Source organism: Arachis stenosperma, chromosome 6 (genome assembly GCF_014773155.1).
Source record: "Arachis stenosperma cultivar V10309 chromosome 6, arast.V10309.gnm1.PFL2, whole genome shotgun sequence".
NCBI lineage: Eukaryota > Viridiplantae > Streptophyta > Magnoliopsida > Fabales > Fabaceae > Arachis > Arachis stenosperma.
The window spans coordinates 21,730,787-21,743,301 of NC_080382.1; the positions used below are offsets into that span (position 1 = coordinate 21,730,787).

General features: G+C 30.7%; 3 protein-coding genes across 4 annotated transcripts; 2 read left to right on the forward strand and 1 right to left on the reverse strand.

Moving 5' to 3' along the window:
* The first annotated feature begins 683 nt into the window (after positions 1–683).
* LOC130936776 (GDSL esterase/lipase At1g23500-like) lies at positions 684–3,934 on the forward strand. Of its 2 annotated transcripts, none has more exons than XM_057866928.1 (2): positions 684–926; positions 3,020–3,934. In XM_057866928.1, exons 1-2 carry the CDS (start codon positions 737–739, stop codon positions 3,865–3,867), a joined length of 1,038 nt encoding a protein of 345 aa, XP_057722911.1. In that variant the 5' UTR covers positions 684–736; the 3' UTR covers positions 3,868–3,934. The 2 variants fall into 2 exon arrangements, with proteins under 2 accessions (XP_057722911.1, XP_057722912.1); XM_057866929.1 differs by having other exon boundaries at positions 3,038–3,934.
* A 2,296-nt stretch (positions 3,935–6,230) lies between these two features.
* Positions 6,231–7,594, forward strand: LOC130933871 (GDSL esterase/lipase At1g73610-like). Its single transcript, XM_057863478.1, has 5 exons — positions 6,231–6,465; positions 6,593–6,723; positions 6,791–7,018; positions 7,091–7,346; positions 7,422–7,594. The coding sequence occupies exons 1-5, from the start codon at positions 6,231–6,233 to the stop codon at positions 7,592–7,594; spliced, it is 1,023 nt and encodes a 340-aa protein (XP_057719461.1).
* Positions 7,595–9,773: 2,179 nt separating this feature from the next.
* On the reverse strand, positions 9,774–10,511 carry LOC130936837 (uncharacterized). The gene is made up of 2 exons (XM_057866998.1): positions 10,352–10,511; positions 9,774–10,254 (listed from the first exon to the last, which is right to left on the reverse strand). The coding sequence occupies exons 1-2, from the start codon at positions 10,436–10,438 to the stop codon at positions 9,946–9,948; spliced, it is 396 nt and encodes a 131-aa protein (XP_057722981.1). The 5' UTR covers positions 10,439–10,511; the 3' UTR covers positions 9,774–9,945.
* Positions 10,512–12,515: the final 2,004 nt, after the last annotated feature.

Sequence of the window (12,515 nt, forward strand, 5' to 3'; positions counted from 1 at the left end):
ATATTTGTGATTGGTAGTCATTAATTAGCCATCAATAATGATTTGATGATGTGAAATTGGTGTGAAAATTTTATCCAATGACTCACCTTTTTCTGCTGGTTACATGCCGGCCAAAATGCAATAAAATTACTGCCCTAGATTTTTCCTTTCCTTCTATCATATTCCAAAGTGAAAGAATTACTAAGAAGCTGCTATCTATTTTTTTTTTTTTGGTCCTAATGAATCAAAATCGATATCTAACTTTTACAGGACTTGAGGGAAACAAAAAGTGTTGTCCCCTTTTTTTTTTCATTCCTCTGAAACCGATCTCTCGTTGCCCATGGGTTTTACTTTACACATCCAATTCAAGGCCCAGAAGAAAAAACAGTTTTTGGGTCATAGCTTATTGCTAATCTTTCCAGCGCTCCTATTGATTTCTTCCAAGTTCCAAAGTTTAAGAGAAACTGCCACATGTTGCTTTTTGATTCGCATGTCAAACAATAATCATTAGTAGTTATCAGTTATCACTCTCTTGGTCGCTATCATATATATATATGTAAATATATTTACTGCTGATCTCTCTTATCCTTCTAACGTGTGTGTATATATATATGTAAAATAATTTTGGAATAATTAATATAATTAAGTTAATTGCTGAAGGAGAAAGACGAAGGCTAAGAGAGTGAAAATGTATGAGATGTTGCGTGAGAGAGTGGTGAGGTTTATTGTTTTGGTATTATTGGGAAGCAAAGTTGCAATGAGAGCAGAAGGTGTCAATGGACAATATCCGGCATTATTTGCATTTGGAGACTCAATCCTTGATACCGGAAATAACAACCTCCTTGCAACAGCAACTAAGAGTAATTTCCCTCCGTACGGTAGGGATTTTATCGGAGGAAGACCAACCGGAAGATTCGGTAACGGCAAAGTCTTATCAGATGTCATAGGTATATTATATATAAATATAATTTTAACTATCTAATGATTCTTTCCTCCATATATACGTATATCAATTGTTTTTCGAAATATTATACTCATAGTAAATAATTAAATGAGTTCTTAAAAAATTATTTATTTTTAAATTAATTTTTGAAATTTTTTTAAATAAATTTGTTTTTTAAATATTTTAAATTAGTCATATTAATCTTGTTATCATTTTATTTGTTTATGGTGTCAAAATTTACTAATGTAACATGTTAAATGACATCTCAACATACACTTAAAAATTTTAATTGACTATTAACATAATTAATTTATAGAATGAGATCAAATCAACTCCAAAATGAGAGATTCTAATATCTCAAATTCTCCTTACAATTAAGTTTTGATTTGATCTAATTTTATAAACTTATTACGTTGATAATCAATTAAGATTTTTATGTATATGTTAGAATGTTAGTTATCGTGTTATATTAGCAAATTTTGACACCATTAACAAATAAAGTGATAGAAAGACTAATATGGCTAATTTAAAATTTTTAAAAGACAAATTTGATTAAAAATTTCTTTAAAAACTAATTAAGACAATGAATAATCTTTCAAAGCTAAAAGAAAGGAACTTTACTATAAATAATTTAATTAAGATTTTTCTAATCAATATAGTAGGGCTGCACACGGATCGGATCGGATCGGATATGGCCTAAAATTCTATCCGATCCGCACTGCATTCATCGGATCGGATCGGATACGATATCCGCAATTTTTTAGGCCGGATCGGATCGGATATCGGGTATATCCGCATAATTAAAAAAATTTTATTTTAAGATTTTGTTTGGCTTTTTTACAAAAAAAATATCCAGAAAATTCATTTTTTATCTATTTAAGCCTATTTACTCCTAGAATATTATCAATAATAGTTCTTTTGAATAACAAAAACAAAATAATAACACAAGATTTAAGTTTAATTATTCTAAGTTGAAGTACAACATAAAAAATTAAAAACAAAATATCATAAAATTCATAAAATAATATACTAAAATTCATATCACATTAGGGTTTACTGTCTTAAACTATGCTATTTATATGTGATGTGCGGATATGCGGATTTGCGGATCGGATCTGCGGATATCACTGCCGAATCCGCAATCCGATCCGACCATAGTGCGGATCGGATCCAATCCGATCCGATGACTCTGCGGATCGGATAATATCCGCAAAATTCGGATCGGATGCGGATAATTACCGCGGATATGCGGATATTATCCGATCCATGTGCAGCCCTACAATATAGTACTCAAATAGGAACATGGATCAAGAGTTTTAGGCCGAAAAAATTTTTGAACTTTGTAATACATGTTCAAATGTTTGTGATACGAGGGTTCAACTAAAATTTAATAATTATTAATTTATATCTTTAAGTACTAAAATATTTAATTTAATTTTATATATTTAATTTTATTTATTTAATTATTAACAGATTGAGTTTTATGTTAGTAAATTTATTTTTTTTATTTTTAATTTAATATAACATATATAAATATCTTTTAAATTATTATAGATATCAAACAAAAATAGAAAGAGTGAAAATATATTTTTTATTTTGTGATAAAATTATATAATATAAATAAATGAGGTTGAGTGAATTTCTTTCTTGTTATACAAAAAATTGAATAAGAGAAAGGTAAGTGATGTTTTTTGTTTGATTACAAGTTAATTATCCAAACTATAATATGGATAAGATTGAACAACTCACTTCAAAAAATTAGATAATAAATTAAGTGATTTTTTTTCATTTAATTTCAATCTATTTCTTTTTATTTTTAATTTTAATTTATTTTTTATTCAATTTTAATATTTGCCTTTTTTATTTATCTAACATGCAATATTTGATCTTTTAATTGTTTTAATAAGTGTGATCTCTTTTTATTCAATATTTATTTTATATATATTTTTTTAATTTCACTTAAAAGCATGTACAACAAGAGATTATATTTGACTAAACAATTTAAAAAAAAAAAATTGAGATGATTCATTTGCTTTTGCAACTGTTATGTCTTTGTTTCCCATAGAGAAAAAAAAAAAAGAAAATTAACAAAAATAGAACTTGTGTTGTACGAAGCTGGGGCTTTGGGAATCAAGGACATATTACCAGCATACCTTGACCCATCCTTGAGCAACGAAGACCTTGTAAGCGGCGTGTGCTTCGCTTCTGCGGGAAGTGGGCTTGATGATACGACGGCCCGAGCACAGGGAGGAGTTTTGACTATGTCGGCCCAGCTAGAAAATTTCAGAGCCTACATTGGAAGGCTGAAATCAGTTGTTGGAGAAGCACGAGCCAATTCCATCATTTCAAATGCCCTCTATCTTATCTCTGCCGGAAACAACGACGTTGCCTTCACTTTTAATACCTTGAAGATTGCCATGCCATTCCCTCTTTACGTGAATCAATTAATTGGGTGGAACAACGCTTTTCTGCAGGGCCTATATCAACTTGGAGCAAGAAAAGTGTGGGTTCAAAGCACAGTGCCATTGGGGTGCTTACCTGCTGGGAGAACCACAGGTGGAGGACCCTTAAGGCTTTGTGCTGAGGCCGCCAATGGAGAAGCACGCATCTTCAATGCCCAATTAGCATCATCTCTTCAGTCTTTGCAGTCCACCCTCCCTGGCTCTTCCCTTCAATTCATTGATGTCTTCACTCCATTTCTTAATATCATACAAAATCCTGTTGCTTCAGGGTTTGTAAACGCTGCAAATGGATGTTGTGGAACTGGAACATATGAGGTGGCAGAGACATGTAATATGCTAGTTCCTACGTGTCCAAATCCTGCATCTTATGTTTTCTGGGATGCTGCCCATCCTTCTCAAGCAGCTTACGCCCGCGTCGTGGCTTCTATATTATCATCCAAACCCAAACTTATCGATAATTATAATGCTTCCACCTATTATTAATTACACTTCCTTTACAAATAATAAATTACTAGCTATAGTATTGTACTAAATATTCTCATAGCATGTTTTCTCGCAAATAATGTTTCATTACGATATGATATTTTTTTCATACAACAAGCACTGTACTATATATATCCATCTAATAAAATTTTATAAATTTCAGAATTAATTTGGTATGTTATATATCATAATAATTTGTTTTTTTTTTCTATATTACAACTTTGGAAAATGCTATAGAGTAACAATTCTAGGAAAAAATTGTTAGAGAATTACTTAGTGTTGATCAAATACAAAATAAATAAATAAATAAATAAATAAATAAAATATGTATATTTTATTTATTTATATTAAAAATATATAAATATCATTTTCAAAACAAATAATACTTAAATCAATTATCTTGACTTGACTAAAAGCAACAAAAGAGTAATTAATTTAATTAATGATGAGAGATGAACAATATACATATAATTTATACTTAGCTTATACCAAGGTTTTATGTAAGTATGAGACAGCAGGTCGTAGAAGGAAAAAGATTTTAATTTTTTATTTGTTGATTGGTGGTAATAATAATAATAATTCTCTGGTTGAACCGTCTTTTGATATCCACCTAAACTTTTTTGATATAATTTTTTAATAAAAAATTTTTATATCAAAAATTAGCTACAAATTAATTAGTTATATATATATATTATTTATATTTTTTCTAATTAAACAATCAATCACTTAAATAATCAAAGATGTTGTAATAGAGTCACAAACAAAAAAATTGTTATAATAGAATAATCAAATAATAAATACGCTTACAATAATATTGGTAAAGTAACATAACGAAAGAAAGGAAAAACACAGAAGTACAGAACACCCGATAGTCAAAACAATTTTTTTTTGGTATTCATTCTCAAAACAATTTAATAGTAAAACATTTATAGACAGGAATAATCTGAGCTGAGAAATAAAATAAGGAAACAAATTAATTCTTCTTCCTTCATAAAGATCTAAGATTTATTTTTTTCCTAAAGAAAAAAAGAAAAAAAATATAGTGCGTGCTTGGTATAATTTATTGGAGTGGTGCTTAAGCAATATAATTAGGGGTGCTTGGTAAATCAAAAGTATAAGTATACTTTATATTTGATAAATAAAAAATTATCTTCTTGTGCTTTTAGTTTCTTAAAATTAATTTATGTTTTTTAAAATTAAAAAGTTTGATATAATTTTATTATATATTACTAAATATTTAGATTTATTATTTATGTTTATTAAATTCATTTTAAGTTTCAAATGTAATTTTAGCAAATACAATTATTACAATTTATGTTTATACTTTATAGTTATTTTTGTGTTGATTTACTAAAAATTTAAAATGTTAATCATTTTTAAAAAGTTATCTTCAAAAAATCATATTTAGTGTATGTTTGGGCGTCATTATTTTGTTAAAAAAATCTTTTTTTAATAAAAAAGATCTTTTTTATTTTTTTAACGTGTTTGGCAAATTTCTAGTAGTAAAAGTAAAAGCACTAGTAAAATCAAAAAAATATTTTTTTGAGAAGCTGTAATTTACATCTTTTTTTAAAAGATCTTTTTTCCTTAAAAAAAAGATGTTTTTCATGTAATAAATAAACAAAAAAGTACTTTTATATTGTTATACCCAAACATAATTGATAGATAAAAAAACCTTTTTACATGAGATATCCAAACATAAAATTACTTTTACTTCTCTATAAAATCTTTTAAAAAAAGATAACTCAAAAAAAGAACTTTTCTTAAAAACTCACCCAAACAATCCCTTAGTAAGATATATAAAAATACAAATTTTACCGAATCACGCAACAAGACATTTAGCATTGGCAAAAGCATTTAATTAAAGAACAAAATTTTTTGATAAACAACTAGTATAAAAAAAATAATATAATATTTTCAAAAAATATATATTTAAATTAGTTGAAATTTTGGTCCAAACCGTTTATTTTCAAATTCTTTTTGCAAAATATATGCATTAGTCAACTAAAAGTATAAATAATGCTGTAAAAAAACCTAATTAATATAATTATATTATCAAATTCTATTTTATGCATATAATAATTTATTGACCAACAAACAAATTTTTAATAAAATATAAATTCATAATAAATTAATCCTTATATATATATATATATATATATATATATATATATATATATATGTTTGTAGTATTAATGGAAAAAGGTGTTATGCATTAATGGTCAACACAATTGGATATACGTGGCCGCATGATATTTATGGACACCAGTCTCTGATTCTCTGACTGACCAATAAGTTGCGAGAGAATCATGAAGAAAAACAAAAAGTGCATGTATAATAAGTTATTCTGTGACTGTGAGAAAATGGTGAGTGTTGTTGCCTTGGTTTTCTTGGGCACCATGTTTGCATTAGTAGCAGCAACAAATGGTGGACAGTATCCAGCATTATTTGCATTTGGAGATTCCATTCTTGATACCGGAAATAACAACAACCTTGCAACTTTAACCAAGTCTAATTTTCCTCCTTACGGAAGAGATTTTATTGGAGGAAAACCAACAGGAAGATTCTGTGATGGGAAAGTCCCATCAGATCTTATAGGTAATACATTCAACGAACTACCTTTATAGGATATATATATATACTAATCTTTATTCTTTAATTTTCTGATAAAATAAAATCATGTCACATATAAATAATTGGAACGCGGTGCGTGTTACATATTTAGCGGGAGATCTTGGAATCAAAGGCACGTTACCTGCATATCTTGATCCAAATTTGCGGAATGAAGATCTTTCCACGGGTGTAAGCTTTGCCTCAGGTGGAACAGGAAATGACGATCTCACCGCTCAAACACAGGTAAAAGAACATACATTCAATTTTAATTTTAGCTTATTCAATAATAAAATACAAAAATGATTAGCAGGGTGCTTTATCACTATCGACACAAATGAAAAATTTCCAAGAGTGCATAGGAAGGCTAAAAGCATTTATGGGAGAAGAAAGAGCGAACTACATAATATCAAACAGCTTGTATCTGCTTTCATCAGGAAACAATGATATTGCCCTCACTTATTCTTCACCACTCAGAAGCAGCATTCCTTTCCCTTTATACGCTTCTCAATTAGTTGGCTGGGCCTCGGATTTCCTCAAGGTAAATAATTCGTTACTTTAATTAATTCGTCACCAATTCCAACATGCATGCTTACCGTTATATATGACGAAGCAACTATACGATTCCGGAGCAAGAAAAGTGTGGGTTCTGAGTACATTGCCATTGGGGTGCTTGCCGGGAGGTAGAACTGTAGCAGGAGGACCTTTAAGATTGTGTTCTGATACTGTTAATAGAGAAGCTCAATTATTCAATGATCAATTAGCATCGGCTGTTAGTTCTTTACAAGGCACACTTTCTGGTTCTGCCTTTCAATTCATTGATATCTATGCTACACTGCTCAATATTATACAAAATCCTTTTAACTCAGGTTAGTGTGGCTCTCATCATGTGCTATTGAATCATCATATATATCATGTATGTTTAAGTTAATTAATCATTTCAGGGTTTCTAAATGTTGCAAATGGATGTTGTGGGACTGGACTGGTTGAGATTGGAGAGACATGTAAGTTAGCCCTTGGTTCCTGCCCAAATCCTGCAGCATATGTTTTCTGGGACGCTGGTCATCCAACTCAAAGAGCCTATGAGCTCATAGTCTCTTCTATACTGCCAAAATAGTCATATATATTAATCATTAACATCTCTAAATAATTAACTTTCTTTTCTATGCTCTCATTTAATAATAAAGTCTGTGTGAACGCCTCCTCGCCGGCATACAATATTTAATTTAAAGGCTCAATTAAATACCCAAATTCTTAAGCCTTAGTCTTATATAGGAAGAATTTCAGGTATTTTAATATTGGTGTTCTAGAATTCTTAAAAGTAATGGAGAAAATTGTGCTTTTCACATTTGTACGTGTAAACCAATTAAAGAAAATAAATGCAGATCATACTGGTTTCTTTGTGTTTTTTGACACAAGAACTAATAAAAATAAATATTTATTTTATATTTTGAGCTAGTTAATTGTTTTTTTTTTCAAAAGTTAAAGCAGAAAATAAATAATTTTTTTACAATTTTTGAGAAGCAAGTAAAAATCTATTTTTATCATAAGCGAAAGTAGAAGGAGTTGAAAAGAAGAAAAATCTGTCACTAATTTTAAAAAGATAAACTTGCAAATTTATCTCTATATTTTTTTCAGAAAGACAGATTTCTTCTTTTAAAAAAATATACCTTTTAAATGTAATATTATACGAATATTAATGTTTTTAATGTTAAATTTTCTTTTACGCTGAGTTTAAAATAGGATATAATTCGTTTCATTCCAGTGCCTTATTACATGAAAATGTAAATTATAATCCTAAATAAATATAATCATTTGATATTAATATAATGTTTTTTGGTGGCCTCGCTATATAAATATAAATTAATTTCGTTTGAAATGATTGATAATATGTATATTGTACATAAATAACACTATCTATTTATTTAAAATCTTTTTTATAAAAGTTGTAATGTGTAAAAATAATAACTTTACTTTTTTGCTATTTAAAGAATAATCTCTCATATTTTTTTCCTTATGTAATTAATTTACTTATTAAACTTCATTATTGTTTGCCTACTAAAATTAAAAAAGCGGTTTTTCATATATTCTTTTCAATAATGTGTTTATTGTCCTAGATATATCTTAAATTCTTTAATCGTAATCATTCGAAGAGAAAAAAATTATACAATAAATCATATTATAAAAATAAATTATTTACATATAAATTAACTATATGATCATTACACAAAAGCATCACAAAGTTTATTATTATATATACTAATCTTACATATATCTAATCTCAGGTATAAACTATTTTAATAACTATGTGAATTATTATTAAAATGGTGGTCTATTTTCGACTTTTTTTTTAGTCCCATTGGATGATGTCGAATTGAGTAATTTTGTTGGACCCTAAAACAAAATATTAATATGGCGTATCAGAAATTGTTCCTATATAATATTGTAAAAAGATATTATTGTGAGACGAAGAATAATTATCACTCAAGTTTGCCTCAATCCAATCTATTTTAATTGATCCTTCTAGTAATAATATAATAATCTGCCTCTCATAAGGATTGACATTAAACATGAAATGAAGAACAAGAGAGGAAATGGAGAGAGAGAATTCTGCAGAGTTAGTTTGGTGTAAGAATGAATTTCTGGTTTAGGTGATCTATATACACGTACATACACGTGCGTGCTTGCACAGGCTACACTCTAACTAATTGCCTAACTTCTAACTAACAGATTCTATAAATATCAACCCAACTAACATTTTTCCTCGAGTTGATAATTATGCAGAGATCATAATTGTCAACTTGCAATGAGGATTTGCAACTACCACCTTCGAACATTAAGATTGTGTTCTGAGATAGTCGATGGAGAAGCTCAATTATTCAATGCCCAGTTAGCATTCGCTGTTACTTCTTTGCAAGTGCAGGGTTTCTAATGATGTGGTGGGAGAGGGCAAAGTGAGATGACAACTACATGTGTTCAAGTATCTTTATCCCAAGGACATTAGTTAAAAGCATTATTAACTTTTTCCAATATTCCCAATAGAAAAAATATAGGTGAACAATAATTCTAGTGAACAATATGAACAATGGAGTTACAAATATAAATTATTCATAAATTTAATTAATGATATAATTAATTTAATTAGAATAATAACTATTTTTTAAAATTTGAAAAATCATCTTTTTGGATAAGGAACGGATATTCGTTTCTTATCCTCTGAAACCATATCTCCTCCCTATCTTGGTGGTCCTTCCCAACAACAAAGCCAACTTTTTCCACCCACTCAGGACCGACGCTGCTTTCCCCTATTCCGACGTCCGATCAGTTCCCTAAGCGGAGAAAATTTTTTTTCACCACACCCCACAACCAGCGCACCGTGCAACCCGCCCCAAGTCTCCGTGATCACGCACTGTGCAGCCTCTGCATTCCAAAACCTCCACCATTGCAGCCTTCACCATATTTCATCTCTCACTCTCGGTGGACCTTCCCCGTCCTGGAAGCCAGCCATCGCCGCGCACCCGCAGTCGATGCCGCCTTCCTTTGCGCCAACGTCCGACCAGCCCTACAAGCCACGCATTTTTTTTTTACCCACAACCGACAACCCGCGAACCGTGCAGCCCCCGCAGCCCACACGAAGCCAGTTCGAGCACCGTCGCGGCCGCGCTCGCACCGTCCTTGACTCGCCCCCTCGCACCGTCCCTTCTCCGCCTGCGCATTGCTTCTGCTCCCTCGCGCCGACGCTGACTCGCCCCTCGCTGACTCTGTGCCGAACATCCTCTACACAAAGCAACAAAAATCACAACCAGATTTTTCCTGTCCTGGTTCCTATTTTTTTTCCTTTTTTTCTTTTATTGAAACTGGTATTGGAATAAACCTTATGAAATTTTCTGATGAAAATGGAGAACCCAGACCGAAAGTGATTGGAAGCATATTGGATCATCCTGCTTATAACATTCTGCATATTGGAACTCTTTTTGTTGTTAGGTAATTTTGTAAATTTTTTATACGAGTCATGTGGGATAAATTGAGAACTGTCATGTGCCAATTGGTCCAATTACAAGAGAAACAACTAAGAGAATAAAAGAAGGTTTTGCAAACATGGCTAAATCATGTGTTCAGAAGATGCATCAAGAATTAGGCAAGACAATGATTAGCGTTTATCAAAAGTCAAATGTCTTACTATTTTACAAGATGCATTGAAGACCCTCGTTAATCAAGATGTCACCTTCTTAGAATTTATTTTATATTTATTTTATTTTTGTTGTTTGTTTGTTTTAGGCCCAGATATGATTTGGCCCATTTTTTTCTATTCTAGTGAACTTATAAGTTAGGGTTTTAAATTTAAGAGGTATAAAAACCCTCTAAGACTTGGTAGCCACTTTTTTCCTTAATTTTGATGAATGAAATTTTCTTTGAGTTTAACTTGGGTGTTATCAGGTGAGGTAGAGTGATTCCCTTAGCTGTTGCATCAGGAAATCAAATTGAGGTAGAGGGGTCCCTTTCTTTGATCTTCCATCTTATCTTGGGTTACGTTCCGTATCATTTGGTATCAGATTTCAGGTACTAGATTAATTTTCATTAGTCTACGTTTATCCTTCTTGCATTGTGTTCTAAATACATTAAAAAAAATCCAACCACATATAGACAGTTTATCCTTACGTCTTATTCTTTTTTTGTTGATCGGATTTTTCATTCCTTTCCCTAAGATTATTGTCTGTCCTTGCTGCTTTTGTGTTTCTCATTATTCTTTTCCTCCTTCCTTTCCTATTAGTTTATTATGTTTCTTCTCATTATTAGAAAAAATAAGAGTACGCACTTTGAAGTTTTTTCCTATTATTAGTAAATTTTCTTTTGCCAACACATCTTGAGTACAAAAAAAAAGAGAGTACGTACTTTAAAGTTTTCACAGTAACACTTTAGCAAAGTAAAAAAAAAAGTTGTATTTTTCTATAAAAAAAACAAAGCAACAATCTCAAAAAAAAAGAAAAAAATCATTACATACGTTATTATTATTATTATTCTTATTCTTATTATTTTTATTTTTTTTATTATCCTTATCTTTTGTCTTTTGTGTCTTTGTCCCTTTTTATTATCCTTTCCATCTTTTCTTTTATCGTTGCGTCGGATTTTCTCTATCTTTTATTTTTGTTTGATTTCTAAAGTGCAACAGTCAAAGAGATTCAAGAGTGGTAAAAGGCAAGTGTGGTAAGTTCAATAGAGGGTAAAAGCCAATTTTAAAAATAAACACGAGTGTCCATCTTTGAGTGAAACATGTGAGCGAGTGATTGTGAGGTCCTTTCTATAACATTTTGTTACAGGTTCATTGTTATGACAACTCATTCCGAAGATACTGTAGTTGACATGGAGTTGATACAAAAGGTTATTCAACACTTAACCAATCACTTGACTGAATTGGAAGCATGGAGGCAAGAGGTGACATAGACACTATCCAAGAATACTAAACAAGGACCTTTTCGGAATCGGCGTCTTAATCATGTACCTTTTGATGATGACTCTGATGGGGTTATAACACCTCGACACAAAAGTCAAGATTGCAATATCAATGCCATCAAGATGCAAATACCACCATTCAAAGGGAGAAATAATCCTGAAGTTTATTTGGAGTGGGAACGTAAGGTGAAAAGAATTTTTGCTTGTCATAATTACTCTGAAGCAAAGAAGGTTCGTTTGGCAACAGTTGCATTCTCTAACTATGCCTTGCTTTGGTGGGATGAACTAGTGAAGACAAGACGAAAGAATGATGATCACCTTATAGAGTCTTGGGATCTTATGAAGCGCCTCATGAAGAAATGATTTGTGCCTTCGTACTACTATAGGGAAGTGCATCAGAAGTTATATTGACTGACTCAAGGCTCCAAGTCCGTTGAAGACTACCATAAGAAAATGGAGATGCTTATGATTACTGCCAACATAGAAGAGGATACTGAGGTTACTATAGCACGATTTGTAGGTGGTTTGAATAGAGCGATTGCTGATATGGTGGAGTTACACCATTATGTGGAGATGGAGGATTTGGT

Excerpts from the sequence above, each read along its gene's own strand:
- LOC130936776 (XM_057866928.1), top strand. The coding sequence starts at position 737 with ATGAGAGCAGAAGGTGTCAATGGACAATATCCGGCATTATTTGCATTT. Across the intron at positions 927-3,019 it reads AGTCTTATCAGATGTCATAG|AACTTGTGTTGTACGAAGCT; the intron begins GTATATTATATA and ends TAACAAAAATAG.
- LOC130933871 (XM_057863478.1), top strand. The coding sequence starts at position 6,231 with ATGGTGAGTGTTGTTGCCTTGGTTTTCTTGGGCACCATGTTTGCATTA. Across the intron at positions 6,724-6,790 it reads ATCTCACCGCTCAAACACAG|GGTGCTTTATCACTATCGAC; the intron begins GTAAAAGAACAT and ends AATGATTAGCAG. Across the intron at positions 7,347-7,421 it reads ACAAAATCCTTTTAACTCAG|GGTTTCTAAATGTTGCAAAT; the intron begins GTTAGTGTGGCT and ends TAATCATTTCAG.
- LOC130936837 (XM_057866998.1), bottom strand. The coding sequence starts at position 10,438 with ATGCAGAATGTTATAAGCAGGATGATCCAATATGCTTCCAATCACTTT. Across the intron at positions 10,255-10,351 it reads TCATCAGAAAATTTCATAAG|AGGATGTTCGGCACAGAGTC; the intron begins GTTTATTCCAAT and ends TGCTTTGTGTAG.